Below are 27,667 nucleotides of genomic sequence, written 5' to 3'. Positions count from 1 at the left end.
ATTGTTCAGGGGCATTTTGATAATTTGACTTTATAACGTGCTCGCGAGCGCTCTCCCCCCCGCTATTTAATAACACGTGAGCCGTGCTTTTGCATTTGCAGCTGACAAACGCCAATCCAGAGAGACTTGCCAGTCAGTCTTCTTCTTCCTCCCACCAACACCCCTAACCCAAAAGGTAACAATTCTCTCAGTCTCTCTCGTTCTCGATTTTTTCTCTCTCACTCAGCTCACCATTCACTCGATTCATCCATCCGATGGATAGAGTGCGATCGTTCTTCACACTGTTTGTTTTTCTTAGCATTTGCGTCGTTGGATTGATTAGGATCTGTGATTTAGTCGATAATTTTGAAGAATTATAATGATTTTGTGCATGCTTTGTTTGTTTTCTGATGATAGATCTAGCTCTGATTGAAAAATCACTCACTTTCTGTTTGTTTCCTGAGAAAAAAAAAATGAACTTGGCATTGCTTATGGGAAAATGGAAACTGGGTTCTCTTCTAGTTTTCTGTGAAATTGAATTGGGAAACTTTTTTTTCTACGATTTTCCAGAATGTTTAATCTATTTATCGTTAAAATGGCCGAAATTTGCTCGATACATCGGAATTTTGAGCGCTCGAGATGGAAAGGGTGTGTGTATGAAGCTTATTTTTTCACCCATATCTCCGAAATCAGCGATTATCGCTAGATATATCGGAAATATCGGCCAAATCGGCGATGTTATAGACGAAAATGAGTTACCGAGAAAATTTTACCTCGACAACGACGACGTTTCTGTTTGGTTCTGGTTCTGGTTCGCGAAGAAGAAGAAGCCACTCAATTTTTTCCTTATTTTTAAGTCTATAGCCTAAACGTGCGTTTTGATTAGTTGGATAACAAGAAATTAAAAAGCAAAGCCGTTTGTTTCTTTTTTTAAATGAAGCTTAAAAGTCCACCAACAGAATTTAATTGGGGTAAAACGAAAATAAAAAGCACAGCCATTTGTTTCTTTTCAATTTTCCCTCTTAATTTTGAACATTTGATGGTTTATTTCGAGCCTTCGCTTTGTTCTACTTGTAATTCAACATGGTACTCTGTCACGTATTCTGTTTCGTTGTTCTGTTTGATTCACTAACCAAGTACCGTGTAATTATTGCAGATTTCCATTTGCTTGTATCAATGGCTCCAGTTGCAGCAGAAGCATGTTCCGATTCAATCAAGCCGAGAGGTTTTTATTTCCCCTGCTTTTAAATGTTTTTCTAAATTCATAATATTTGTTGGTTACGTGGTGAAGGCGCTGCAGTAGAATCTAAGTTTCAAATTTTTTTCTATGGTTAATATTATTGATTCGAATGCAGATGTTTGCATCGTTGGTGTTGCAAGAACACCGATGGGTGGTTTTCTGGGTGCACTTTCATCTGTACCTGCCACCAAGCTTGGGTCTATAGCTATTGAGGGTGAGCACAATATCTCCTGCTTACTTAAGCAGATATTATTTCACGGTTTTTAGTTTTTTAAGTTTTTGTAGGTAGCATCGACTGATTTTACATATTATTTTATGTCAACCTGCAGCTGCTCTCAAGAGGGCAAATGTTGATCCAGCACTTGTAGAAGAAGTTTTCTTCGGCAATGTTCTCAGTGCAAACTTGGGGCAGGCCCCTGCTAGACAAGCTGCATTAGGTGCAGGACTCCCTAATTCAGTGATCTGTACCACAGTTAACAAAGTCTGCGCATCAGGGTTGAAAGGTGCAACACCCAGTTTTTAGAATCTGTTTTTGTTTTTAGGCGACAAAATTTGTTTTTCCGCAGGAAAAAAGATGATATTAGAATAACACAAATTTAATTTCAATGATTGCAGCTACTATGCTCGCAGCACAGAGCATACAGTTGGGTATCAATGACGTTGTTGTGGCTGGTGGCATGGAAAGCATGTCTAACGTGCCCAAGTATTTTGCCGAAGCAAGGTTAATACTTCTTCTGATGCACGACTCTTTTGAACTTTAAATGAAACTTTGACAGGCACTGATTTGATACAAAAAAAACAATGCAGGAAGGGTTCTCGACTTGGACATGATTCTCTTGTTGATGGAATGCTGAAGGACGGTTTGTGGGATGTCTACAATGATTATGGCATGGGAGTGTGCGCTGAATTATGTGCTGAGCAGCATTCAGTGACAAGGGAGGAGCAGGTAATATATAAGTCCTTTTGTGCATTTTAAATACTGTAGCGCATACCATTATACAAGGTTATTCATATATTTGTTTGTGACCACTGCAGGATAACTTCGCTGTTCAGAGCTTCGAGCGTGGTATTGCTGCCCAAGGCTGTGATGCCTTTTCATGGGAAATTGTTCCGGTTGAAGTTTCTGGAGGAAGGGGAAGGCCATCAACAATTGTTGATAAGGATGAAGGTCTAGGCAAGGTAATAATAAATCATGTTTGTTTCAGTCAGACACGTAGGCATATCTATGTTTTTCTTGCACAATATAAAATGTCCATCAGGTGTCCCCTGCTAACTGGAATGCAGTTTCTAGAGTAGATAGTTTTGATGCTTCACAGTCGAGATATCTCATTTTTATCATTTGCAGTTTGTTTAGCCAGCATTTTTATTTGCTTAGAGAGGAAGATGGGGTGGGGAAGTGCATTCTACAAACTATTTTTGAGTTCCAGTCTATTATCCAATGTTGCCAGTGATTGTAATAAATATACCATATACTCGGAGTCTAGGATATATCTGAATCACATTACGTGAGTTTACCCATCTCAGACGTCCTTATTGTTTGCTTTGCTATCATGTCAGTTTGACGCTGCCAAATTGCGGAAGCTCCGACCAAGTTTTAAGGAGAGTGGAGGTTCTGTTACTGCTGGAAATGCTTCTAGTATCAGGTTATTAGTTTGTATATGTTTCTGTTAAATGATTGATATTTATTCACCTTCATCTAATTATTTGATGTTTATATTTGTTTACTTGAATTAGCACAAAAGTTACTTCTTAAATTGTCATTGGTTTGATTTTAAATTGATGGAACCACCTTCATTTTTTGTTTCATAAGTCTTTACAATGCAAGTTTTTCTGAAATTTGAAACACCATTCATCAACAGTGATGGTGCTGCAGCATTAGTTTTAGCGAGTGGAGAAAAGGTATTAAAGCTTGGGCTACAAGTGATTGCAAAGATCAGTGGATATGCCGATGCTGCTCAGGTACTGTAGAAGTTTTATATATCTGAACAAGATTGTAGAGCTTTAAAGTGCATTTTTGTTTTCATATCATTCATACCAATATGCTTACATGAGATTGACTGCACAGGCACCAGAACTATTTACAACAGCTCCGGCTCTTGCGATTCCAAAAGCTATTTCAAATGCTGGGTTGGAAGCTTCTCAAATTGACTTCTATGAAATTAATGAAGCATTTGCTGTAAGCTATCATAATTTGTGGCAATCTTTAAAATAGGGTGAAGCATCTCAAGGCTGCGAATATTAATTGGAACGATTTTATGTGTACAGGTTGTGGCTCTTGCAAATCAGAAACTTCTTGGACTTAACCCAGTGAGTTCTCTCTCTCTGACCGAATGCTTAGAATGAATCCAATTTAATTTTTGTTTAATTAAGCAGTCTCAACTCCTTCTGTCGGGCTTTTACCAGCATAGGAATCCGCATTTGTTCCTTAACTCATTTTCTGTTCTGATTTCAGGAAAAAGTTAATGTGCATGGTGGAGCTGTAGCATTGGGACATCCTCTTGGTTGCAGTGGAGCTCGTATCTTGGTCACCCTTTTAGGGGTACATTTCACTTCCTATTCTATTAAACTAAAAGAGAATATGTTAAACTTTAAGAATGAATAGGCTCTGATTTACTTTTTGCTGCTACTCTCCCGCACCTCTCCTTTCCGTTGTAGCTTACCTGGAATTATTTACCATCGAACGATATCTTTTTCTTTCAAACCCCTTATTCAGAGTGCAATCCTATTGTAGGTACTGAAGCAGAAGAACGGGAAATATGGTGCTGCTGGTATTTGCAACGGCGGAGGAGGTGCATCTGCCCTTGTTTTGGAGCTTTTGTAAGCCACTTTCAAGTCGATAACTGGTAAGTGTCGCGTGTTCCATGTAATTTTAGCTTGGTGGTCTTGCTCTTCTGCGAAACGAGAGCTTTTCATATACTTGATTTGTATCCTCTGAATGTCGATGTCAGTTCGCTTATCAGTATACATGACTTGTGTTTCAGGTCAGAATGGCTGAGGTCGGACCTTGTTCGTGTGAGAGATGAAACTGCCACCAGCAAAGTTCCCTGTTGTGCATTTTTTTCTTCCCCTTCGTTGTATTTGATTTGCTTCCCCAATAAATTACAGAATGTATTTAGATTGTAGAAGTATATTCCCAATACAGTTCAGTTTCACCATTCCTCTCTCTCTCTCTCTCTCTCTCTCTCTCTCAATTGCTTGAATGTTGTTTTGTGTTGGATACTTGGTAACTTGGATGCTTGGTACTGAGCAATAATATGGAGCTAATGGCCTGTACGAACAAAATTGAAAAAGAAAGTCGAAATACGGACATGCGGTATACTTAAATTATTTTTCATTTTTAATTTTTCGTCTTTTATGATATGAGAGGACGATGAGTCTATATTTTGTCAATAATTGCATATAGATAGTTGCGTCCATTTTGTTGGAATAACTCTTTAAGTTTAACTCACATAAATATGAGAACATTACGTATTTGTGATGAGTTCGACTCTTAATAGTTGCGTCCATTCCTCTCTCTCTCTCTCTCTCTCTCTCTCACTCAATTGTGATTAGTGATGAGTTTGACTCTTAATAGTTGCGTCCATTCCTCTCTCTCTCTCTCTCTCTCTCTCTCTCTCTCTCTCTCTCTCTCTCTCTCTCTCTCTCTCTCTCTCTCAATTGCTTAAATGTTGTTTTGGGTTGGATACTTATTGAGCAATAAATTGAAAAGGAAAGTCAAAATACAGACATGCGGTATACGTAAATTATTTTTCATCTTTTATGATATGAGAGGACGCTGAGTTTATATTTTGTCAATAATTGCATATAGATAGTTGCATTTATTTTGTTGAAATAACTCTTTTAAGTTTAACTCACATAAATATGAGAACACTACATATTTATGATAATTTCGACTCTTAATTGTGATTGGTGATTGACTATTGCTATGATGTAGTTGATGAATTATCGAATTATGAAAATGGTCCCGCAAATATCCAAATGCAACTTCAATGTAACAAATGTTTTAACTGTTAGATTTGCTTGTCATTTTATATAAAAATGAATAAACGCAATGAACATTCGTACTTTCGTTTTTCAATTTTTAACTTTTTGGTTTTCAAAACAACATTTATACTAGAACATTCTTGAGGGAGGGTAATATAGTCAATACAGTCATGGGGAAACAGACAAAAGCTGTATGGGATGCATAGCTGGAAGCACCGCACACCGTCTAATTGGCTCTTCAAACAGTGGGCCCCCATTAACTACATCCATCCACTGGCCCACTTCATACTCTCTCTCTCTCTCTCTCTCTCTCTTCCATCGAACCCCACCTGAAAAATTCAAGACTCATCAATCCATCATCATCTCATTCCACACCACCTTCATTATTCAGACCCCACCACCTCAAATACCTACAACCAGAGCATATCACTCGCCGTTTTTCGTCGCTACTCTCAGAAATCTCGAAGCAGAACTCATGGGGGTATGCAAGCTAGTCTCTTTTTTTTTTGTCTTTTAATTTAGTTATTGAATTTGTATCGGTGTATGTTTGCGTATGGTTCTGTGTTTGATCTGAGACTCTTGAGTTTTGTTTGTGGAGCGATTCGATTCGATTCGTTTCCAGCTCCAGCTTGGTGGTGGAGTTGAAATTACTGTATTGTCCTTCGTCCGATGCTTTCTGCTGTCATTTCATCCTTCTGGTTTCTAATTTTTCAGCAGAAGGTTGTTCTGTATGAATATCATGTATCTAGCTGGTGTTTGCTATCTGGGGTCACTTTTGCTTTCTGGGTTTTTATATTTTGTAGATAAAGTTTGTATTTTTAGCTTCTTGTCTGGTTTATACCAACCAGACTTTTGAGTATTTGGGAATCAAATTGGACGTTGTATGTCTGTAGATTCGGCTTCGACCGATAAGCAGCTTATCCGATTGCTAACTTGTGTGAAAAACTCTCTCTGTGTTTGTTGTGTTGAATGGTCAAGTGTAGTTTAGTGGGTTGAGTACTCAGTGGTTTAGATTTTTATGATTTAGATGTTAAACACTTACAACTTGGAGTACTGGTAGACTCAGAGTACTTGGATCTAACGGAAGACTTAGCACAAAACCGAGCACAGTGACATTCTAGGATTCATACAGCCGACCCCACTTAGTGGGATAAGGCTCTGTTGTTGTTGTTGTAGATGTTAAAAACTTACAATTGGGTTCTTACCTGAGGGTGAGCCTAGCTCAATGGGTAAGGTTTGTTCTGTTGCTTAGTTGCAGGTCAATACTCAGAATGGTCAAATGGTCTGGGTTTGGTGCACTTGACTGTCCTTACAATGGACTATTACGTAGTATCCTGTGTAGTGGTTATAGTGTCACCCAATCTGACTTTACAAGAAGAAGATTTCTTTCTGTTCATTTTAGGCATGTATAGAGTTGATAGTAGATCTCTTACAAGCTTGTCGAATTTCAAACCTCTTCTTCTTTTTGGAATACCTTCATATTGAAGAATAATTACAGGCATCGGCGTTTGTAAACCGATTCATGAATACACTTGACTTTATATATCTTGGTGTTGTATTCTTATGCAGTAGGATTGAGGATACAGTAGGATTCATAAGCTGTTTTTCTGCTGATGCGTGGGAGCCAACCTTCACCTTAATCTTAATCATCTTCGTTACTTGGATTTTGTTTTCCTTCATAATTTCATGCAAGAACATATGAATCATTGAACTTTGTACACAATTGTGTTATTTATACATCTCAATTTGGTATGCAATGACTTTAGATGATTGATTCCCTTAATCAAAATTATGTAAATCCACAGGAAAAGGGTGTACCGTTGCCAAAATTTGGTGAATGGGATGTCAATGATCCAGCATCAGCTGAGGGATTCACTGTAATCTTCAACAAGGCTAGGACTGAGAAGAAGACAGGTGGCAGACCTGACTCACCATCAAAGGAGGATCACACATATAAGCATGAAGCAGTTCTCGGAAAGCCTCCATCTGTAAGTTGGATTCACTGACCTTATAGTTCTCCGCACTTTGGAATGCCTTTATCTCTTTTATACTTGACGCTGTCTGTATTACATAGTCATATCTTTCCCTAAAGCCTAAAGGGTGGTTTAGGTTGAGAACATAGAAGAATTACTTGGACTATTACGAGCTTTGGATGCACAGTACGTTGGAATCTTTACATCTTTAGCATCACATTTTGCATGTGACTAAGTTTGCATTTAATCCTTTAATTTCAAAATCTTCTCAACGTTTTTGTTTCCCTCTTAAATTTGGATTTTTTGGGTGCTGAGTAGTTGTTATTTTCCCAACCAATCTATTTGCAACTGGGAAATTGTGGTTTCACAATATACATAATATTCTTCATTCATAGTAGTGAACTGCAAGTGAACTCAATATGATTTGACAATTTCCTAATCCAAGCTTAGGGCTAGTTATAAATCTTTGTTATACATGCCCCTGTGGATAATGCATATTACTTCTCTACCAGATCGCTAAATCACCTTAGCACTTACGTTTTCCTGTCTAATTAGTTTTTGTTACGTGCAACTTTTATTCTCTCGACTTTGTTAATGTCTGCATTCACCCTCACTGAACCATCTTAAACAAATTTCTCTTTTGCTGTCCTCACTCTGGTGGCACCCGTTGATTTTATAAACCTATCTGTTTCATATTTTTATCTATTCGCTTGCAAAATTTTAACATCCTGACTTTGGTAAAGCACGAATCTTGCTTTGTTGAATGATGTCCAACTAAGCTGGCACCAAAAAAGAAAAAGAGAGGGAAAAAGAAAAGAATGCTGCCAATTGATCTTAAGCCACCCTAACCCTAATGTGATGAAGAAAAAGATGATAGCTTCAAAAATATAATGGTTGGATTTTTTTTGCTTTTCGTGCTTTGATGTGTAGAAAAAATGGTTTTGCTGCTTGCGTGCGGAGTCATGAGGAGGCACGTACCATGTCATAAATTTTACAGAAGATATTACTACGTATCTATGCCCCCCACGACGATATATATTCCAGAAGACTGGAGCTGTGTTCAGAAGCCATGATTGGTCCCGCTGGAATCTGTTTGCTGTCCTTCTGAACATTGGTAGAAATTCTGGGCTTGTTTTGGGAGATGAATGATTGAAAAATGTTACTGTTTTATGTTTACGTAAACTGGTGAACTATATTTGCATGCAGCTTCCTCTTCTTGAATCAATGCTTGTTTCTGAGATAATCGTGACTGTTTGTTTCCTGTTATCGATTCAATTTGAGTTTCGTTCATGTTTAACTGCATATATGTGCACTGTGAAGCTTTGGATTCTAAGCTTTTACGATTCAGTGATCCATTTTTTTGGTCATAGAGGAACTCAAGATCTACAGAATTTTCAAAGAAAAACTAATGAAAATGGCTTGAAAACTTTGAGTTTTAACGATAAGGACAAAATAAAGGATAAAGTGAATAGTACCAGAATTGACTTTTTAATGTAAAAATATGGTTTTTCGTTAAAGTAAATAGTACAGAAAGCTTTACGCACCACAAAACTGAATTGCATGGTAATCAACACCTATTTTCAAGGCCAAAGCTATCAACCACTCAGGCATCTCCCCGAAGGAGAAATTTCTATTTCATCGCTAGTGTTCATAGCAAACGTGCTTATAAGAAGTACTTCCTACACAAGCAATCCCGGACGGCCCCCAAATAAGCATCCAAAAAATCTGATAGCACTAACAGCAAAGTGTCTTGGGTCTTGCTATCTCCAGTTAAACATGTAAGCTACCATTAAAACTCAAGGCAATAAGCAAAAATACCATCTTCAAAATATTAGAAGTCGAGCCAATGGTTTCAGTATATAAACATTCTTTCCATTTTCTAAATAGTACAACCAGTAAATACCCCAAGGCACGTAGACAACCGACTAATCTAAACTCTAGAGGATCCAAGCTTGCGTTCAAACAAACGTTTCAAAAGAAAAACTTGCAGGCAGCTAGCTCCAATAAGCGCTGCTGATTCTATCAATGCCTTGTGCGTTGCTCTGCGGCTCATTCCTTCATTCACTACACGAAAATCGAAGATCAACAGATGCAAAATCGTCTACTTCTTGATGTACTACAGTTGAAGTCGTATTCATAACTTTTAAATATCGTTTATGACTTGATCTGAAGCTTTGTGTGCCCGTGTATGACATGCAGATGCAAGTTCAAAATGATGTACTCCTCGAATTACTATAGTTGAAATCATTCTCGGATCTTATTAAAATCGTTTATGCAGCCCGACTATGCACGAGACTCCCAACTTCTTTTAACGAAAATAAATTAAAATTTGACAGAGAAAAGACGGTTCTTCAGATTAATACCTATTGCCTGGCGGTCAGTCTCAGCTTCTAACCAATGTTGTTCGAATTGGATGTTGTAGAGGGCTTCCTCCAACTTTTGTATCTGCTCCAGCAAGGGTGTGAAATGCTCTGCATAAATTCAAATAACATTCAGTGATCATTATTCAGCTATAAAGAAGATTCCTCCAGAACGGAAATGGCCTCTCACCGTCTTTAGCATGCTGGTCATAGTATGTAAAGTGAGCAGCATGTACATCAAAGTCAATAGTTTCGTGGTAAGGAGACTTGTTAGTGAAGCAGAACTGGTGAACACCTTGCTTCTGAACGACAAGGTCATACTTCTCGCTTGTCTTGTCGCGTATGTCATGAATTTGTTCGCCACCAGGTCCCTTTATCTGATATCGGCAACATAGTTCACAAGTATAAGAAAGATTTCAGAAACAGGAACCACTACCATCATTATTGAACAAAAAAGCAATGTCCTAACCGAGAAACCAATTGGGACGGTCTTATATACCAACAATAACAACATTCTATTCAATCTACCATTTTATTTATTTCTTGTTCTGATACAATCGATATTGGGCAAACACAGGACCTCATGTACAGGATATATCATGAATGATCGTAACGGGTCGAGCTACATGCCCCGTTCTTTCCCCCTGTTTTCGAAGGAAACAGATTATTTTACCCTCTTATAACCAACGAATCATAAATGAAAACCCGCAAGCTTAATCTTGCATCAAAATTCAACTTGCCAACAACAACAAGCCTTATCCCACTAACTAGGGTCGGCTATATGAATCCTATAACGCCAAAGCGCTCGGTTTTGTGCCGAGGCAGAAAAAGTAATACAAATCAGCAACAACCATTAAATCTTCTCCACAACAAGATCAAACAGGCAAAATTCTGAAACATCAAACAATTGGGAAAAACAAACACATATGAAACATCATAGTATTCACTCATACCACGAGATCAACGCCGTCGTCGGTGTAATGCCAGGTCGAATCGACTTTGATTACCACGAAAGAGACGTGAATCGTGTCTCCCATGTACTTTGCATCATGAGAAAAGCACTCTTCCCTGTCTATCACGAACCTCAACCCTGACGACCCTTCTAACTGGCACAGAACCAGAAAACCCACCAGCACCAAACTCAGGGACACGTGTCCTCCGCCCCAGAACTCCATCTTCCTCCCTGCAAATCCGTCAAATTTCCAGCACACAAAGTCAACAATCACGGAGTTTTTAGTCACAAATAATCGTTACCCGGATTGGTATTCCGAGATCTAAATACACAGATCGAGAAGAAGGCGAAAAATCACCTCGGAAATAGGTTCTAGTTTTGTATTTGGCGGAGGTTTGAAGTTCTTGGGATTTTAGGATGAACTGGGATTTGGGAAGTGCCGAACTCGAACTCGGCTGTCGGACCAGGCACTTCTTGTTGAACCAGACCAGAATAAAAGGACTAAGGACGATGTCGTTTCGTTTTCAAATGGAAAGGATCCTTTCGGATCCCTTCCACCAAATCCATCAAGTCAAAGGATCCCGACCCTTGAAATTTGATCCAACGCCTAAAATCATGGATATCTTTAAAACTTATAATAACTTTACCCGTTAAATCAAATTTCAAGAGCCCGGATTTCTTGACTTAGTGGATTTGGTGAAAGAGATCCGGAGAGGATCCCCTTCCTTCATTTATGGGCTTAAGCCAACGAGGCGGGGTGTGATTCCCAACAGGATCCTCTCTAGATCCTCTTTGTGAGCATTCAGGAAATTCGTGAATCGTGTCCGTTCATTGTACATCGTGTGGTCAGCTTTCGTCAAATATTATTTGTGTTCAATTTTAACTAAAAATTTTAAAATAATTTCTGACCGCATGATATACAATGAACAGATTCTTAGATCCTCACAAAGAGGATCCGGATTCGTGTGATTCAATAGCTTGACCCACTAGCCAATGGGAACGCTCCACATAGGATGATGTTTTGCCAAGTGGAAAAAAGAAAAGGATCTGGAGATCATGATCGTTCATTGTGCATCATACCGTTAGAAATCATTTCAAAATTTAAAATTTAAAATTAAATATAAATAATACCTAACGAAAATGGACCGTACAATGTATGATAAACGATTACAAGATCACGGAATGTTAAGATCCCTTTTAAAAAGATCCGGCATGGATCCTTTTCCGTGGAAAAAAAAAAAAGCTGGAATTTGACTTGCGTGGGATGCGATATCAAATATCGCCATCTGTTAGAATATATATTTTTTATTTATTTTGGTAAGTCGAGTGATTTGATAATATTTTTCAAAAAAAAAAAAAAAAAAGAGATCCTTGGCCGGATCCATTCCCTAAAGATCACGCAATCGTGTCCGTTCATCATATATCGTACGATTATAAATTATTTAAAATTTAAAATTTAAAATTCAAATATAAATAGTACCTAGCGAAAATTAACCGCACGATATACGATAAACGAACACGATTGCGTAATCCCTAAGAATGGATCCGGCGAGGATCCTGGTTCGTTCTAATTTGGGGTCAAGCTACAATGCTACGTGAGATTCGGCTGCAAAACTATGTCCCACCATGCGGTACGGATTTATGCAAAAGCTGACCGTTTCCACTTCTATTAGACTCATATATCCGTTGAATTTTCCAGACCACTATCTTTGTTCTCTTCCTTATTATTTTCAATTCACAAATGATCGATCCATCGTTACGAGATGGGATACGCCACAATGGCATTTTTGTACAAGTCCGCCCTCACTGGATCTTTTGCCATCGCAATTAGCATGAAATTTTGGAAAACGATTTCCTCACTCATTTTTTTCCCTCCATGCACACCGCTATTTATCTTCTAATTATTCGACCGAATAAGGTAGAGAAGAAACAAACAAACAAAAAAAAAAGTGTGTAGGAGAAAAAAGTTAAAGACCACACACAATGATCCTCAAAGCAAATGCACCAACTGATATACCAGATTTTACAGCAGAAGCATCACACTGAAAATTCACAATTTAACCGAATTCCGAAAAACCTTTGGTTCAGCCCCAGATTTTACAAACCAAAATTTTAAGTATATCCATGTACCTTTGATTCAGCCCAGATATCCATATAGGAGGTGGTCGGAGGTGCCTCATTTGCTCGTCACATTTACATTTTTGTGCAGTCAGAGTGCGTCGCCTTCGTTGCAGATACCACATACCTGCAACGTAACAAAAAGTATTCACAAGGACTTAAGCTTTAAACGTTTGTCATCTCTACACCAGATCAGACAGCTGCAAGATCCTTCCCTCTTCAATAACTAATCTCTGCTGAATCATGCATTGATGCTTGGCAAATTGCTTAAACAACTCACGTAGCTGCTTAGCCTGCTCGTACTCTTTAGTCCCAGAAACGACAACCTTCAATTCATTGCAAGTTCTGGTTCTGCTCTCTAATACTTTCTGCAAAATCAATAAGAACGGTAATTTTAGAGGAAACCCGGTGCTTTTATATACTAGTTATTTCATGTTCTATCAGGTTTTCGTGCATACAGTGGTTGCGTCCAATGATCAATGATTAGTCAACGAAACGCTCTGGCTTCTAGAATGACATTTCACTGTTATAATCATTAGCCGCAAACACATGAAGAATTAAAGGAAACTGACCTGAGATGCAAGTGCGAATGTTTCAGTAACTGCCTTTAGCGAGTTATGTAACGGTAATTTTTCAGTCACAAACCAAGGCCTGCGGAGAAAATACAAAACGATGAAAATTTTAACAATCAATCAACAAATCAAGGGGTTCAGAATGCCAAAACTTACATCCAGGTTCCAGCTGGCTGTTTAAGTTACATAAAGGCCGTAAAATCTTTTGCTTGGATATCTAATTACTAAATTTTAACAAACACCATTTTAAGACTAGTTTGCGTGATTTATAATTACTGGAAAGAGATTTACACTATACCTTCCTCCCGAGGAAACAATGATGTGATCTGGATTCTCCAAAAAGGCCAATAACTTGTCAAAGTTCCTTTTGCTGTGCAACAGAATGCCTCCTCGTGTATATATCTCTAACAACTTACTTGGTGAGACAAACGCTTGACATGAGATTGAAAGTTGTTGATGAATAAACTCCATAATTGTTGATGGCGATAACCCCTTCTCAAGATTGTCTATGATGATCATATGTGGCACCCCTCCAATATCCACGTCATGTCCTGTTCGTTCATATACTATATACAAGATAAAGTAACCGATAGGTTTGACTTGTTTAAATATAGTCCAATAATATGTGGAGAATATTCACGGTGATCAACTACTTCCAACGTCAGATTTCACCGAAGAGCTTTATTTAATCATCCATTCAAACTAAATGGATCATAAATTTAGATTTTACATTCACCTTTGCCTTTGAAGAGTAGTTAAAGATTAAAAAAAGAACTTAAGCAAATCAGTACAAACCTTTGACATGACCTGAGAACAACCTAGAAGGCCTTGTTTCCTGCAAAAAAACAGCCGAGCATACGAAAAAAAAAAAGCCCGCATCAATCATCCAAACAATATACCACAAGCATTCAGCACACATGTAAAAGACGAGGAGCCACACAAAGTTCCTGTCAGGTCTCAAAAGCTTAAGATTTTCGACAAACTTGTCAACATCCATGGACAGGGGGATCGGAAATCCCACTACAAACCATATAATTAAATTCCCAAACTCTCAACCTCCCAAGTCAGCTCTATTTCACTCACTCCTGTTCTGCTTACAATCTTGCAATCTTGCACGCTATCGGAAACTCACCCGCGCAAATTCTCGTTTCCTCTTACCTTAATCTTGCACACTATTAAATACCACCAACACCAAGCAGTCTATATATTATTATCATATGGGAAAAAATAGAAGAAGAAAAATCCTTCAAAAATTAGGAAAAATTCAAGAACAATAACCCCATCCAGCAAAGGAAAGCAAACTCAAATCGAAATGAATCCAGACTAATTCTAACAAAGATCAAATGCAGCAGGCAGCAGCACAATTCCAATTAAAAAGCTAAACATCTTCATACACAAGTAACCAGAAACTTACCTGATTTCGGCGTTGAGGAAAGCCGGGGGGCCCATTTCGGCCATTGCTTGCAGCAGCAGCTTCAGCAGAACTCACATTCGAATCCGAAAAGCCAGTTGCTTCAATTCTCTTCCTTACCAAGTTCAGAAAAGAGGTGAGCAGTGGATTCAGTTCGCCATCAGCAACCGGAGGCAGGACTCTGCAAATGTGCTCGAGAGCTTCGGCGGTCAGCGTCCTGGCGAACGGACCGTGCTGCCATGAGAGGATGAAGGTGCATGTGCATTGTTCTTCTCCGTTTGCAAACACATGCTTACTATGCACAACCTAATCATCATTACTCACCGATTAATCACCTAATTAAGCCATGATTAAGAAGAAATTAAGATTACATAGAGGACGAGGGAAAATTGGGAAAAAGGTAACTGACGTCATCCACGACGGCGTCGTAGAAGCGGCGATCGTCGGGGAGAGCGGAGTGAGCAGCACAGACGATCATCCCCCTGTTCACCTGAGAGCACTCCGAGTCCTGAAGCTGAGCCGACATGGACCGGAACCGAGACCTCAACTCGGCCACGTCACACACCGACCTGAAGTTGTTGGCGTCGATGAACTCGTCCTGGTCGTCGTGGAACCCGGCGAACTTGACTCTCAGTCTCATGCCGTAGCCGCCGCCGCCGCCATTGCCGCCCTCCGTCTCGATTCTCACGTCGTACCACGCGTCGTCCTTGTAGGACCTGAACTCCATCGCCATCCGCGCGTCGCCGTTCCGCCACCACCTTTCTCTTGGAAAATCGACTTGCCTGCTGCTTTTGCCTTTGTTGGTGGCGTTTCGCTTCTTTCGGTTACGGCTCGCTGGCAGGCGCGAAGCCCATGCTATGCTGTGTCAGCGGAGCGACCGCAACTCTGCCTCCATGACATCATCATCATGCGCTCACTGTAATTTTCCCACTTTTTTTCTTTTGGATTTCTAAAATTCACTTGAACAATAATTGAATAATTCATGAGGGTGTGTGAATAATTTTGACCTAATGATGTGGACATGTGGACCTTTAAATCAAATACCCTTTCCCATTTAGATACATGTGGACCTAATGACGTGGACATGTGGACCTAATGATGATACATGCAAATTGAAATGGTATTTTATACCCAATGAAGAAAAAAGGGCCAGCAGTGGCTGTGTTTTTTTTGGTACAGTGTATATGTGGGTACAAAAATTCTACGGTGCTCTGGAATGTAGGATACTTCGAGTATTTTGATCATCAGATACTGATTTTTGTGTTTTTAACCCTAGATCATCAGTTAAAAGACTCAGAGTATCCAATGGTTTAATTCCTAATTCGGTATAGCAATGAGTATCCATATGTGAAACTCGTTCAGTCAAATTCTTAACAAGTAAAATATCTTTGAATCCCTAGTTGGGTATAGTCGTGAGTATCGTACAAAATCACAATCATCGGGAAATTTAGATGACTTTATGTTGCTTTTTATCAAGGGAACTTCAATGAAAAGTTTCCAGTACTGTGTACTTTAACGAAAGACCATATTTTTACACTAAAAAGACAATCCTAGTATTATTCACTTTACCCTTTATTTTGATCCTTATCGTTAAAACTCAAAGTTTTGAAGCCATTTTTATTAATTTTCCATTTTATTTTTATTAAAGGATTGTTTGTAAATATTTTGGAAATGACTAAAAGCGCTTTTAGACAAAATATTTTTGAATTCTAAAATCCTTTAAATGCTCTCTGCAAAAAGCACAAGACTTTTACCAAGAATCGGTCCCAAAAACATTTTCACTAAAAATGGTTTTAACCATTTTAAAAAGCACTTCTAAACGAGTCCTAAAACACATTGAAATTTGTACCACCATTCAAGTCTTTCCTATAAAAGCAGTTGGAAGTGCTTATTCTCCAAAAAGCAATTCTATAACACAAAAACACTATTAAAGTCTCTTTGGGACTACTTCAGGAGGGCTAAAAGTGCGCTATAGCGGTAAACTATGTTAAACTTGTTCCATCAAGTTCATTTGAAAAATTGTACCTTAGTTAATGTAGGACTAGCGTTTTGCTCAAAACTTGGCACTCATTGTTGGGCTATAGCTCCACAACAAGTTTAACAATTTTCCTCGGCAACTTGACGGAATAGGGTAACGTAAGACACAAAACGAAAGCATAAGGGAGCAAAGTCACACAACTGCAAGTTTGGAAAAGTGAGATTCTCATCAAAGCGCACGAACTAGAACGAAAAACTGAGTTACAAAACTCTCTATCAGAACTCATAAGCAGTTGAGGCATCCAAACTTATTCCACTTTACTCATTGATACATAAATACAATTGTCACATTCTCAGGTCCAACTTAAGTCTCTGTTTGAACTTTTTTTGGTCAATTTTGTGTTTGAGCAAGCAGGTTGTAGTCTCCCTAAACCGACTTACAAGGAAATGTCTTTACCGAAAAGTTCAGCTATTCCCTTCTGAGGGTCATTCTGTTTCACAATCGACTCTCCTACCAAAACCGCTTTGACACCAGCTTCTTGTACATAGGCAATATCATCCGGTGTAAACAGCCCAGATTCTCCTACCACAATGATGTCTCTCTGACGGATCAATTCGCCACGCTCTCCTTCAAGAAGCTTCTTTGTGTTACTAGTATCAACCTTAAATGTTTCTGCAGTCAAATCAAATATAGGGTTATCATATTGCGATTAAAGTTCACATGCAATACACAGCCCGATTTTGACAGATAGCAAACATGAACATTGGCAGGTTCAACGTCATCCCCTTCTATATATAGCTTGCCGACCCATCTTATTCAAACCCTATCAACATCCTCACTTAAAAATAAATTAATAATTTAATTAATATAAGAAGACTGAACTACCAATTATGGTGCCTGAACCACACACAGTTATTTTTTTGAGAAGAATACCACACACGGTTATTATGCCTATAATAATGCATGTTAGGGGGCAAAAGGGGAAGGTGTTTTGAGGATCCTATCACAAATTCAAACAGGAAGCACATTATTGAAGGCTTTCAAAAAGCTCTCACATATTACAGCAAAATACTGGTTGACGGTTAATGACGTTAGTCTTTCATAATATAGATAATAGATAAAGATGAAATGATCAGCAAACAGCCATATTGTAAATGACAAGGAAACAGAAGTTTCATAGCATAAACCAATTCACAGAGCTTAGGAAATTTTACCAAGATTGCGGTTGTTGATGCCAATAAACTCAACCCCCTCAATGCCCAGAACACGGTCCATTTCCCTCTCATCATGCACCTGTAACAATGTAACACACGAGATGTTTTGGGATTAGATTTCATTGGATATGGTTTTTTCTTTTTGACAAAAGGATACACATACACACGCACACACAAGGATATGTTGTAACTGATGCATAACTCTGTATCCAAACGAAGCCCAGAATAGGCCAGACATTAAAGAATCGTAAAATCAGTCTAACTCACATAGACAAGGGCGGATTTTCCCAGTTGAAACCCACCAAACTTCCAACATACAAACAGAAGCATAAAAAACTAACAATGGAGAAAGAAGTGCAACTCAAACCTCAACAAGTGTTGCCATGCCAAGCATCTTGCAGATCTTTGTCATGTATTTGATGTCAAGGTCAGGCAAAACAGCAGCAATCAAAAGAATTGCATCTGCACCTTTGGTTCGAGCATAGTAGATTTGCCAAGCCTCAATGATAAATTCTTTGCACAACAGAGGGCACTGCATATTTTGCTAGTGTTAGAAGAATAAATTATACCCAAAGTACATCCTAGCATGTGCAGAATACTACAAAATGAGGAACACTGCTTACAGACAAACCTTAACTCCAGCATTTCTTATCGCCACCATATTTTCATAGCTTCCCTATATTTATTGAGCAAAAAGCAAGTGAGATACAGCTAATAGTTTTGTTTTTAACGTCAATGACTTCTAAGAGAGATCAAATTGATTTGCTCACCTGAAAATATTTTTCATCTGCCAAAACACTAAGACAAGCAGCTCCCCCTTTTTCATAAGCTCGTGCAATTTCAACCTATCATGATAGTTTATAAAAGAACAAGAACTGGTGAGATTGGGGGAGAAAATTATTTTCACATACATAGAACAATGACCGGGGGCAGCTATCCCCACTCAAGTTCTCTTTTCTCAAAAGTTACAGAGTTATATTAGAAATGAATCAACGCACACATGCATACAATGCTTTTGTTCCATTCCAAGGAGGATATCAAATACATCCTGATCAGAAATACAGTTTTTAAGGTTTGAAAAATAGACAATGATGCTTTCCTCTATTCCGATGAGCATGAATTCATTAGTTCAGCACACTGAATCTCATACGGGCACAACAGGAATAGAATCACTCCCAAACACAGGAATAAGGATGAAACAATGCAGACTTACCGGATCAAAATTTTCTCTCAAAACTCCTCTACTTGGGGATGCCTTCTTCACTTCAGCAATCAAACCGGGCAGACCAGTTCGTGAATGTGCTGCCCTCAGAGATCCAACAAAATCCCTCACAGGAGGAGCATTGTCAAGAGCTTTCTTCAATGAATACAGAGGTTGCCTCTGCTTCAACTGAATCAACATCATTAGCAGTAGCCAAATTAGTAACACATCATATATACAAAACTTGACCAAATCACTATGCTTTTTTTTATCCAATTGGGTCTTCAAAACCCCCAAAACTTTTCGATTTATCGAACAACCCAATTCACCAAAAACACAAAGCTGATGACTTTACCTGAGCAACTTGAGTGTCCTTGTGCCATATGATCTCCTCCAGAATATTCCGGGGAGTGTTGCCCTCGTTCTGCAACCGGAACTCGAAAGGTCCCACGTAGTGCTGAGGAGGTCCTGTGGGAGGCCTCCTCCTGATTCTAATTCCCTGACTCGCAGCCACCTCATTGTGGTACATACCCACCTCCCATTCCTTGATTTCCAGCTCTATTTTCTCCGGCTCCGGTTCGCCTTCCACTGCAACCGCCGACGGCGGAGTGCCCTTAGACTCCATCTAATAAAAAACAAACAATTACCCATAAATTCAGACACCATTTCAATGCAGTTCAAAGTAAAATCCAGGAAAATGTAGAAGAAAATTAAGAAATCTGAAAAACTAAGAACCTGCTGAGCTCGAACAATGGAGCAAGACGACGACGGAAGAGAGAGCGAGTTCACTCTACGCGCGTCGAAAGCAGAGGCGGAAATGGGTTTTCTGGGGCGGGAAGAGAGAGAAGCAACAGCCCGGAAGGAAGCCAAGCCCTCCATTGTTGGATGGGGTTTTGCAGAGCCAAAAAGAAAGGGGATGTCTTTGGCACTTGATTGGGGCTATGTGCTGGAGAAAGTCAAATTATCTGAGAAGTGAGAGTTATAAGTACTAAGAAAGCATTAGTCTTTTTAATTAGTATTAGGAATTTGGATTAGGATTAGGATTAGGGTTTATGATTAATTAGGAATTTGGGGTTGATTGTGAGAGGTGGGGTGTATCATGTATGTGAGATTTGCTTCCATTTTTAGAATTTGATTTCTGTTTTCAGATGGTGTATTCAATTGAGAATTTGAAAGACTTTAATAAATTTATAAATCCATGAATTTTTATGAAGTTTAATTGATTTGTAGAAATTTTATATAAAATGTTGATTTGATTCTCTCGAAATCTCATGGGGAGAGATGAGATTTGTGGATGTTTAAAATACATTACGCAATCTCTCCAATTCCCTCTAATTCTTCAACTTTCTCAAATTCTTTAAAATCAATTTCTAATTGAATACACCTAGAATGTTATAAACTTCTTTAAAATTCTAATTGAATACATCCGGATTTCTAAGGATTTTAATAAACTAACTTAAAATTCTAATTGAATACATCTTGAATTTCAGATAATCACTTAAAATCCTAATTGAATATCCCTAGATTCATTAAAAGAATTAAAATCCCTCAAAATCTTAATTTAATACACTCCTCATTTTACTTTCCTTCTATTTAAGGATTTTTATTTTCCTTTTTTGGGTAGATTTAATCATTTCTTTTTTGCTTATCAGTTTTTTTACAATATTTCATTCTAAATTATATTAATTTGGGTAGTGTTGTACACGCACTCATTTTGATTTTTCACACATCCTTTAATTATCAATTAACCAAATTTATATAAAAAAAAAAGACAAAAAAATAATAATAAGTGTGAAAAGTAAGCCGTTATACTATTTTTTTGCTCAACTCAACAAAAAGTTAAAACCGTTATACCTTTTTTTGGTGAGCGAGAACGTTATAGTGGTTTTCTTTATTATAATTTATACTTCATATTTTCAACAACTATATTTATAAGAGTATAATTCTCTCACCTCCTATTCTCATTTTTTTCCTTTTCCTCTTCTCATATTCTGTTTTTTGTCTCTTTTTTTTTTTATAGAAAAACCAATATAAAATGTTGACGTGACTTAATCGTAATTGTTCAAGTAGAAGATGAGAAAATGAGAGAGATTAGGAGGGAAGAAAATCTTCCTCCATATTTATGAGCTTTGAACTTTGAGAGAGTGGAAATGGAGGAGGATTCTCTACCCTCCTATTATCATCCTTTTTCATCCCCTCCTCTCACACATTGTTTTTTGTCTTATTATCTCTATAAAAAAAATCAATATAAGATGTTGACGTGATTTAACCGTGAATGTTCAAATAGGAGGACATGGAAGGATAGAGAGATTAGGAGGGTAGAGAATCCTCCTCCAGTGGAAATTGGTTGACACTAGTCCCAATAATCATTGACCTCAATTTTTTATATTTTTAACAAAAAAAAAAAAAAAAAAAGTAATGATAGGGAGACTGAATTTGCAAACTAAATGGTGTGTCACCAATATGAATGAGCATGTTTATCAACGCTTAAATGATAAATCAATCATTAACTTCCATTTCATTTAGTTTTCAAAACTTTGTCTATAAATTTAGTCTCCCTAACATTATCCAAACAAAATTGTTACAATATTTTCAAATGAGATGTCAAAAAATCTACGTGGACGGTTTGACATAAAAAAAGAGGTGGTTTTTAGGTTTCAAAGGAGATACCAAAATTTTACATGGATTAACATTCTCCACTTTGCTGTCAAATTTGAAAACAACGTCAAAAATTTCTTTTTGTTTTATTTAGTGACGAGCCCACATATTTATTTATTATTAAATTTTGGGCCCACTTAATTTTATAAATAAAATAACCGAAGAAAATTAATTTGACATCTCAGTTAGAGTAAGCAACTTTAAAAATGTTATTTTGCCACAATAGCTATAAAACCGAAATTTGACATTTTAATTTGATATCTCCATTAGATATGATCATATAAATAAAATCGCGTTACAACGCATAAAATTTGGTACCCTGACACTTTAACCAACTACATTGATGAATTTATTGAAATTGGTCCAAAGGTGTGGTAGCTAGCATGAAGGTGGAAAGAGAGCTCATGACACATACTATAATACATTCAAATTAACCAGAAAAACCTCAAAGTTGTAGCATTTTTCTTGCTTCCTTTGGTAGTTACATGTTCATGGCATCGTATGAATTGGAACCTCAACTCCTTTCCAAATGAAAGCTGTCTCAATTGATTTGGTCCCAAAAGTCACAAAAGAAATGCCACTAGATGTAGCTTGAGCAAAAAGGCAGGGCTCATCAGAAAACCCAGCAGCACATCATGCTTGCTTGAAGCTCTTCTCACTTGAAAAACTTTCGGAATCCGTTGAAGATTGTTAGAGCTTTCAGTTCACCGCTTCTTATGTCCCTCAATCTCCTTCTCAGTATCTGAAACCAGTCACGACTTCTTATCAGCGCAATAAAACAAGGCAGATTTTGCTATGAAGCACAACAGTAATGCATAATCCTTGCAGAAGACATGCAATCTCAGCCGGAACTTTTATTGTTTAAGTTCTTGAGCTCATAAGATCAACTCATTACTCATCCACAATTTTCAGTTATTCTTTTTTGAAAATCTCCGGTGATCACAACGTTTTCAGCTAAGGTAAAGCAGAAACATATGAGGCACAGAGCACAGAGTGAATCAAAGAAGCATTCACAAGAGCTGATCTGTGTCAAAACTTAGAGTAAAAGCACACAACAGATGAAACCTGCTTCAGTCTTACTAGAACAATCAGTCTATAGAGAACGAAAGATGTAATTTTCTTACATATTGGGCACGAAATAGGATTCTCCGCTCACTAGTACTCAAGTCTACCGCTAGCTGTTTCAGAAACAACCTTCGGTTTAGTTGCTTTGGAGACGTCACGTCCAAATCCATGGATCCACTTGCCTGTCAGCGAAAAATCAATTGTGGGTTTCAATGTTTAAATCTCTCAGCTTCAACCGATCTAGAGTGTTCATAGAGTCATGGACAGATGTAGAAATTCTGTTGCAAATTAGTCCCTCACCTGTAAGAATTTGTTATACTTTGATATGCTGGCTTCACAGGTGTCCAGTATAAACTGTAACGCTTCTTCCTCTATTTCACTGTATTGCAAATCCTTCTTCGCTGTAGATTTGTTTGACGCTGCAGCAGCCATCTACAGTAAAGAACTTTCAGATAATGTTCAACAATATGGAAACTTTGAATAACAATAGGAAGCTAAAACTGTCGCACCTCGTCAAATTGTCCACTCATACTTGGAGGACTCACGGCTAAATAAGCGTACGCCATTAGCTCCAATGGCCAACCGGTGATTTGTATAGGATAGCACTGAGATCTGCTTGATAAGGTATCCCAGATTGGTACAACGTAAAGGAGGAACATAAATTTTGGAGATTCAACTGAAAGAGGGAAAGGAATGGAAAGAGTGACTGAAGACTAAGCATGATTTTTCTGAGCTATCGGGTACTCACGCTGACAATCCATACTTTCTCAAAACTTCCAACTTCTCCTTATAACATTTGTCGGATTTTGAAAGCGACAGTGGCAGCTCAACAGAATCTCTAGGGTTGGTGCCCTCCCTTGGAACAAACCCATAAGATAACAACAGCTCTCCGTTAGATTTCTTTCCGTAGGAAATGAAAACCTGCATTAAGTGACCAAAAGCATCACTAGAGGTCTTGATTTCTTTGCAACTTCAACAATGGATTTAGACCTAAAGTTGTGAAAAAAATTATTGTTTACCTGCTCACCTGGCTCATATGCCACATCTGTTGAAAAGACAACTCCCTGTGATGATTTATCATAATCCAAAAATGCATCTACCTACACCAGGCAAATTAAGATTCACAATGTGAGTAAAATCTGTGCAGCTCATACTTCGGGTTGTGTTTATTAAAAGAGACTCGTTGACAGACCTTACAACTATGATTCAGCATATCTGCCCAAGGAACCAACGCAACCTTTCCACCCAATGAGGGTAACCGAACCTGTGCTTAGGAGAAAGAAGATGTTGAGGTCATGTTTTCGACAAATCACTGTGCTTAGGAAATATCCAATATCAGACTTCAACCTACTTCTGGATTTCATATCAGAATTTTAGACCTAGAAGCAGTAACTAGAGAAATTTTGAGTAATACCTTCCAATTAATTGACGGTGACATCATTACACATCATAAATTTGTGTACTTTACTTATATTAACAACCAAATCGCCATCATCATCACACACTGAACACAATTTGACACCATTCTGCAGATACAGAAACAAATTTACGATGGCAGTGTCATTATCAATGGAATAGTTAACTCACCAAGCGGGAGAAAAGAATTCCAAATGACCATTTGCAGGTTTCAATGTTGAACACCTGTAAACAAAACATGGAGCGGAGTAAAAAAGTCGCACATGGTGAAAAAACGAAGAAGATATGTGGCTATATTCAACACTAGCAACACGCATTGAGCTCATCGTTTAAGTTTAATACCTCTTCAGGAAATAAAGCAGGATACTTGGAAAATATCCTCATCCTTAAATCGTTGTATCTGCACCAGAGAGGAATAAGTATTCAACTCCATAACTACGAGATCATGATTCATGAAGTTGGACTCACCGAAGCACTATTATCATTCGAGAATAACATACGTCAAATATTTCAAATGAAGAAAATTATACTAACAAATACAATTCCATACGTTCCAACAACATTAGTAACTCTTTCAATCGCCCGTTGCCTGATTTGTGATGCTTCCAAATACCGATCAAGTTCTTCACGAGTCCTGAAAGGATACATAAAGGCTGTAGAAAAATCTGAGAGTAGACTCTTCCCAAAGTAAATGACAGACTCATAAAATTCCGCCATCAAAACATGGAAAGGAGGTAGTTACTAGTTAGTTAGTACTTACCAATACAGAAGGGAATAAGGCTGTCTTGGTAGGGCAGAGATATAGTTGCTCCATCTAGAAGATTGAAGGTAACTTGCTTCACTGATCAGATAGGTTGCCAGAAATGGCCAATCAGGTACACCGTTTTTCTTCAGCACCTCACCAGCTTCACCGCAAGTCCATTCCTAACATTTACAAACACGGCAAAACAAGCACTTTCAGAATGGCTGCACTAGGAATAACATTTGGCCGAAAAAGTTAAAATTGCTTATGGGTTATAAAAGCAGTTAGAAGCGCTTTCTAGAGAAGCACCTAGTTTTCAGAAAACACTTCCAAATGCTTTTTCAAAAAGCAATTGAATTTTTAGTAAACATTTAATGTAATTCTATGATAGCACTTATGAGCAGAAGTGTTTTCTAAAGAAGCATTTTCAACTGGAGTTGTACGCATAACACATAATTACTGGCAGTTAAACCACTATATTAAGGGCCCCACTTCAGGCCTAAAAGCACTTCTGGAAATATTTGACAGAAATACTCTAAATCTAAAGTGCTTTTGAATTACAAAACACTTTTAGTGCTTTTGAATTACAAAACACTTTTAGTGCTTTGCCGAGAAGCGCCAACAAATGTATCTTCAAGTGGCACTGCTTTACCAAGAAGCACTTCCAGGTAAAACGGCTTGTGAGGAGAAGTGCATCTTACATAAACACAAGTAAAAGTGCTTTCTAGAAAAGTACGTCCAAACAGGAGTGTCCAATTGGTGCACAAAACATATAATTACCGGCATCCAAATCACTACACAAATAAAAAACAAAGCAAATTTAGAAGAGTCTTACAGAGTCAGCAGTGATAAACAGAGAGGGAGGCACAAAGAGCAGCTTCTCCCCCTTCCTTATATTCTTCAAAGCAACCAGTCCCCTCTCCCCAACTTCCACTTTCTGTATCGCCATCTTCTGCGGCGGAAGCCCCGAATCCGTCAGCCATTTCTGCAGAGCAGAAGCGTTCTCCAAGGAGTCAATGTCGCAGCCCCACGGAATCTTCTGCGCCACCGTGGCCTTGGCGCCGTCGGTCGTGGAGACCGAGCACTGAACTGGGTGTCTGCGGAAATTCAATGGAAGCGAGTGGAATGTGTGGATTTTGTGTTGGTGATGGAAGGTGGGGAGGAGAGTTGTCTGCAGAACTCTTGAAGCTTCAGCCATGGCTGACGAAAGCTCAGAGAGTAAAAGAGAGGAGCCTTATCTGAGTTTTATGGGTGTTTGGTTTGTGGTCGTTTTTGCCGTTACGACAGGCGCCCTTTTGTTACCTTCCTTTCCCCATTTCTTTGTCTTGGGGTGAAAATGTAATGTTGGCATTTTTTAACAGCAATCATCTTCTTACGAATACTACAGTTTAGTGACTTTTCAATAAAAAATTTACATGAGTGGATTGCTGAGTTTTATATTTGTATAATTTACCCCAAGTCCGTCCGCCCTTTTGTATAATTTACTTCTCACACACCTTTTTTTACTTATCTTCTTCAATTCCTCTGATCCGACAGCCGAAAATAAGAAAGATCTGTGAAAAGTAAAAGAGGTGTGTGGATATCACATCCCGTAAAAAATAAGGGTCAAGTTACTCCTATCGTCAATTTTATTAACTTCTCTTTGAATACTAGGGGTAAATTAGCCATTGCATTTATCATATTAGACATTTCGATGTCACTCTTCAATATGTTTCACTGTTACTATTATCGATACTTCAATTACATAATTTTTTATATTATAACGATACGTTTGATTAAATGATGAAATAGTCACGCGTAACATAATCGGAGCATGCAATAATTTATAAACTAAATTAGAGGACGAAAACGAAACTCGGGTATATGTTTAAGAAGCATTGTTAATTGAATAGGGGTGGGCATAAAAACCGCCAAACCGGAAAATCGAATTGAACTGTAACAAAAAAAACGGTAAAAACCACGTCGACCAAAAAAGTCAAAACCAGAACAAAAACCGAACCGAATCATTTCAAATGGTTTCGATTCTAGTTTGAAAATATTAAGAACCAGAGGAACCAGACCGAACCGCTTTTAATATAAATTTTTATTTTTTTATTTTTTTTTATTTTTATATTTATATTAATAAGACATTTTTCCAAGAAGACCATATGCATAAGCCCAATATTGTTCTTCACTTCTCTCCCCCTCTTTCATTGTTTTATCACTTTTCTCTCCCTACATTATTTTTCTCCATTTTTTTCAATATATTATGCATTATGTACATTTTAGTTTTAATTTAAGATCTACGGTTTTGATATGAGCATTTCTATCTTTTGATTTATATTTATATGCCCACTTTCTATCTTTCGGTCACAAATCTTGTAGATCTAGTAGTGGAAACTCAAATTTACTTGAATTTGTGGTTGAAATATGTGTTTGGTATTAGAAGTAGAAAATTAGAAAAAACCATATATTATAATTTTGGGTAGAACCGTAAACCGTCATGAACCATCGTACGATTTTAGTAATAAATTTAAGCAGAACCGCTGAAATTTTCCGATTCTGATTCCATTTTGAGGGTGGAATTGGGCCAAACCAAACCGTGCCCACCCCCTACATTTCACAGTTCTTTCAACTTTTATTTTTGGGTAAATTACATAATACCCCCGTCAAGTTTGGATGCAATTACAATTTTATACATCTTTAAAACATTTCAATCTCATACATTTACTATTTTTTTTTTTTCAATTGCATACAACCGTTAAAAAATCTGTTAAGTTAACCGTTAAGTGATAACGTGGCAAATATAAAGTCCTATTTGTGAT

The 27,667-nt window shown here is 37.9% G+C and overlaps 6 protein-coding genes across 7 annotated transcripts; 2 read left to right on the top strand and 4 right to left on the bottom strand.

Annotated features, from left to right (window-relative positions):
• Positions 1 to 50: 50 nt before the first annotated feature.
• On the top strand, positions 51 to 4,374 carry LOC137708063 (acetyl-CoA acetyltransferase 2). The gene is made up of 14 exons (XM_068447046.1): positions 51 to 175; positions 1,136 to 1,204; positions 1,335 to 1,433; positions 1,549 to 1,722; positions 1,835 to 1,940; positions 2,027 to 2,165; positions 2,255 to 2,398; positions 2,777 to 2,862; positions 3,079 to 3,178; positions 3,285 to 3,395; positions 3,485 to 3,526; positions 3,672 to 3,758; positions 3,951 to 4,062; positions 4,201 to 4,374. Exons 2-13 carry the CDS (start codon positions 1,156 to 1,158, stop codon positions 4,038 to 4,040), a joined length of 1,227 nt encoding a protein of 408 aa, XP_068303147.1. The 5' UTR covers positions 51 to 175; positions 1,136 to 1,155; the 3' UTR covers positions 4,041 to 4,062; positions 4,201 to 4,374.
• Positions 4,375 to 5,553: 1,179 nt separating this feature from the next.
• On the top strand, positions 5,554 to 8,478 carry LOC137707747 (protein NOI4-like). Its single transcript, XM_068446661.1, has 3 exons — positions 5,554 to 5,684; positions 7,009 to 7,191; positions 8,107 to 8,478. Exons 1-3 carry the CDS (start codon positions 5,679 to 5,681, stop codon positions 8,140 to 8,142), a joined length of 225 nt encoding a protein of 74 aa, XP_068302762.1. The 5' UTR covers positions 5,554 to 5,678; the 3' UTR covers positions 8,143 to 8,478.
• A 503-nt stretch (positions 8,479 to 8,981) lies between these two features.
• LOC137707750 (transmembrane emp24 domain-containing protein p24beta2-like) lies at positions 8,982 to 10,993 on the bottom strand. Its single transcript, XM_068446662.1, has 5 exons — positions 10,847 to 10,993; positions 10,490 to 10,719; positions 9,727 to 9,913; positions 9,540 to 9,647; positions 8,982 to 9,240 (listed from the first exon to the last, which is right to left on the bottom strand). The coding sequence occupies exons 2-5, from the start codon at positions 10,709 to 10,711 to the stop codon at positions 9,107 to 9,109; spliced, it is 651 nt and encodes a 216-aa protein (XP_068302763.1). The 5' UTR covers positions 10,712 to 10,719; positions 10,847 to 10,993; the 3' UTR covers positions 8,982 to 9,106.
• A 1,481-nt stretch (positions 10,994 to 12,474) lies between these two features.
• On the bottom strand, positions 12,475 to 15,535 carry LOC137708825 (uncharacterized). 2 transcript variants are annotated; one of them, XM_068447982.1, is made up of 6 exons: positions 14,999 to 15,535; positions 14,593 to 14,895; positions 13,974 to 14,013; positions 13,477 to 13,744; positions 13,179 to 13,257; positions 12,475 to 12,974 (listed from the first exon to the last, which is right to left on the bottom strand). In XM_068447982.1, exons 1-6 carry the CDS (start codon positions 15,320 to 15,322, stop codon positions 12,789 to 12,791), a joined length of 1,200 nt encoding a protein of 399 aa, XP_068304083.1. In that variant the 5' UTR covers positions 15,323 to 15,535; the 3' UTR covers positions 12,475 to 12,788. The 2 variants fall into 2 exon arrangements, with proteins under 2 accessions (XP_068304083.1, XP_068304084.1); XM_068447983.1 differs by having other exon boundaries at positions 13,477 to 13,729.
• A 1,330-nt stretch (positions 15,536 to 16,865) lies between these two features.
• Positions 16,866 to 19,959, bottom strand: LOC137708170 (indole-3-glycerol phosphate synthase, chloroplastic-like). The gene is made up of 8 exons (XM_068447180.1): positions 19,718 to 19,959; positions 19,338 to 19,607; positions 18,995 to 19,171; positions 18,552 to 18,626; positions 18,413 to 18,457; positions 18,149 to 18,313; positions 17,782 to 17,860; positions 16,866 to 17,239 (listed from the first exon to the last, which is right to left on the bottom strand). The coding sequence occupies exons 1-8, from the start codon at positions 19,859 to 19,861 to the stop codon at positions 17,004 to 17,006; spliced, it is 1,191 nt and encodes a 396-aa protein (XP_068303281.1). The 5' UTR covers positions 19,862 to 19,959; the 3' UTR covers positions 16,866 to 17,003.
• A 1,910-nt stretch (positions 19,960 to 21,869) lies between these two features.
• Positions 21,870 to 26,141, bottom strand: LOC137708347 (ribulose-1,5 bisphosphate carboxylase/oxygenase large subunit N-methyltransferase, chloroplastic-like). The gene is made up of 12 exons (XM_068447403.1): positions 25,699 to 26,141; positions 24,882 to 25,045; positions 24,672 to 24,755; positions 24,464 to 24,521; positions 24,293 to 24,346; positions 23,898 to 23,969; positions 23,725 to 23,805; positions 23,454 to 23,626; positions 23,215 to 23,317; positions 23,006 to 23,137; positions 22,765 to 22,887; positions 21,870 to 22,382 (listed from the first exon to the last, which is right to left on the bottom strand). Exons 1-12 carry the CDS (start codon positions 26,059 to 26,061, stop codon positions 22,296 to 22,298), a joined length of 1,494 nt encoding a protein of 497 aa, XP_068303504.1. The 5' UTR covers positions 26,062 to 26,141; the 3' UTR covers positions 21,870 to 22,295.
• Positions 26,142 to 27,667: the final 1,526 nt, after the last annotated feature.

The sequence above is a fragment of the Pyrus communis genome, chromosome 11, assembly GCF_963583255.1.
Source record: "Pyrus communis chromosome 11, drPyrComm1.1, whole genome shotgun sequence".
Taxonomy (NCBI): Eukaryota; Viridiplantae; Streptophyta; class Magnoliopsida; order Rosales; family Rosaceae; genus Pyrus; species Pyrus communis.
The sequence above is the reverse complement of the archived record's forward strand: the minus strand, read 5'-3'. Positions and strand labels throughout refer to the sequence as shown.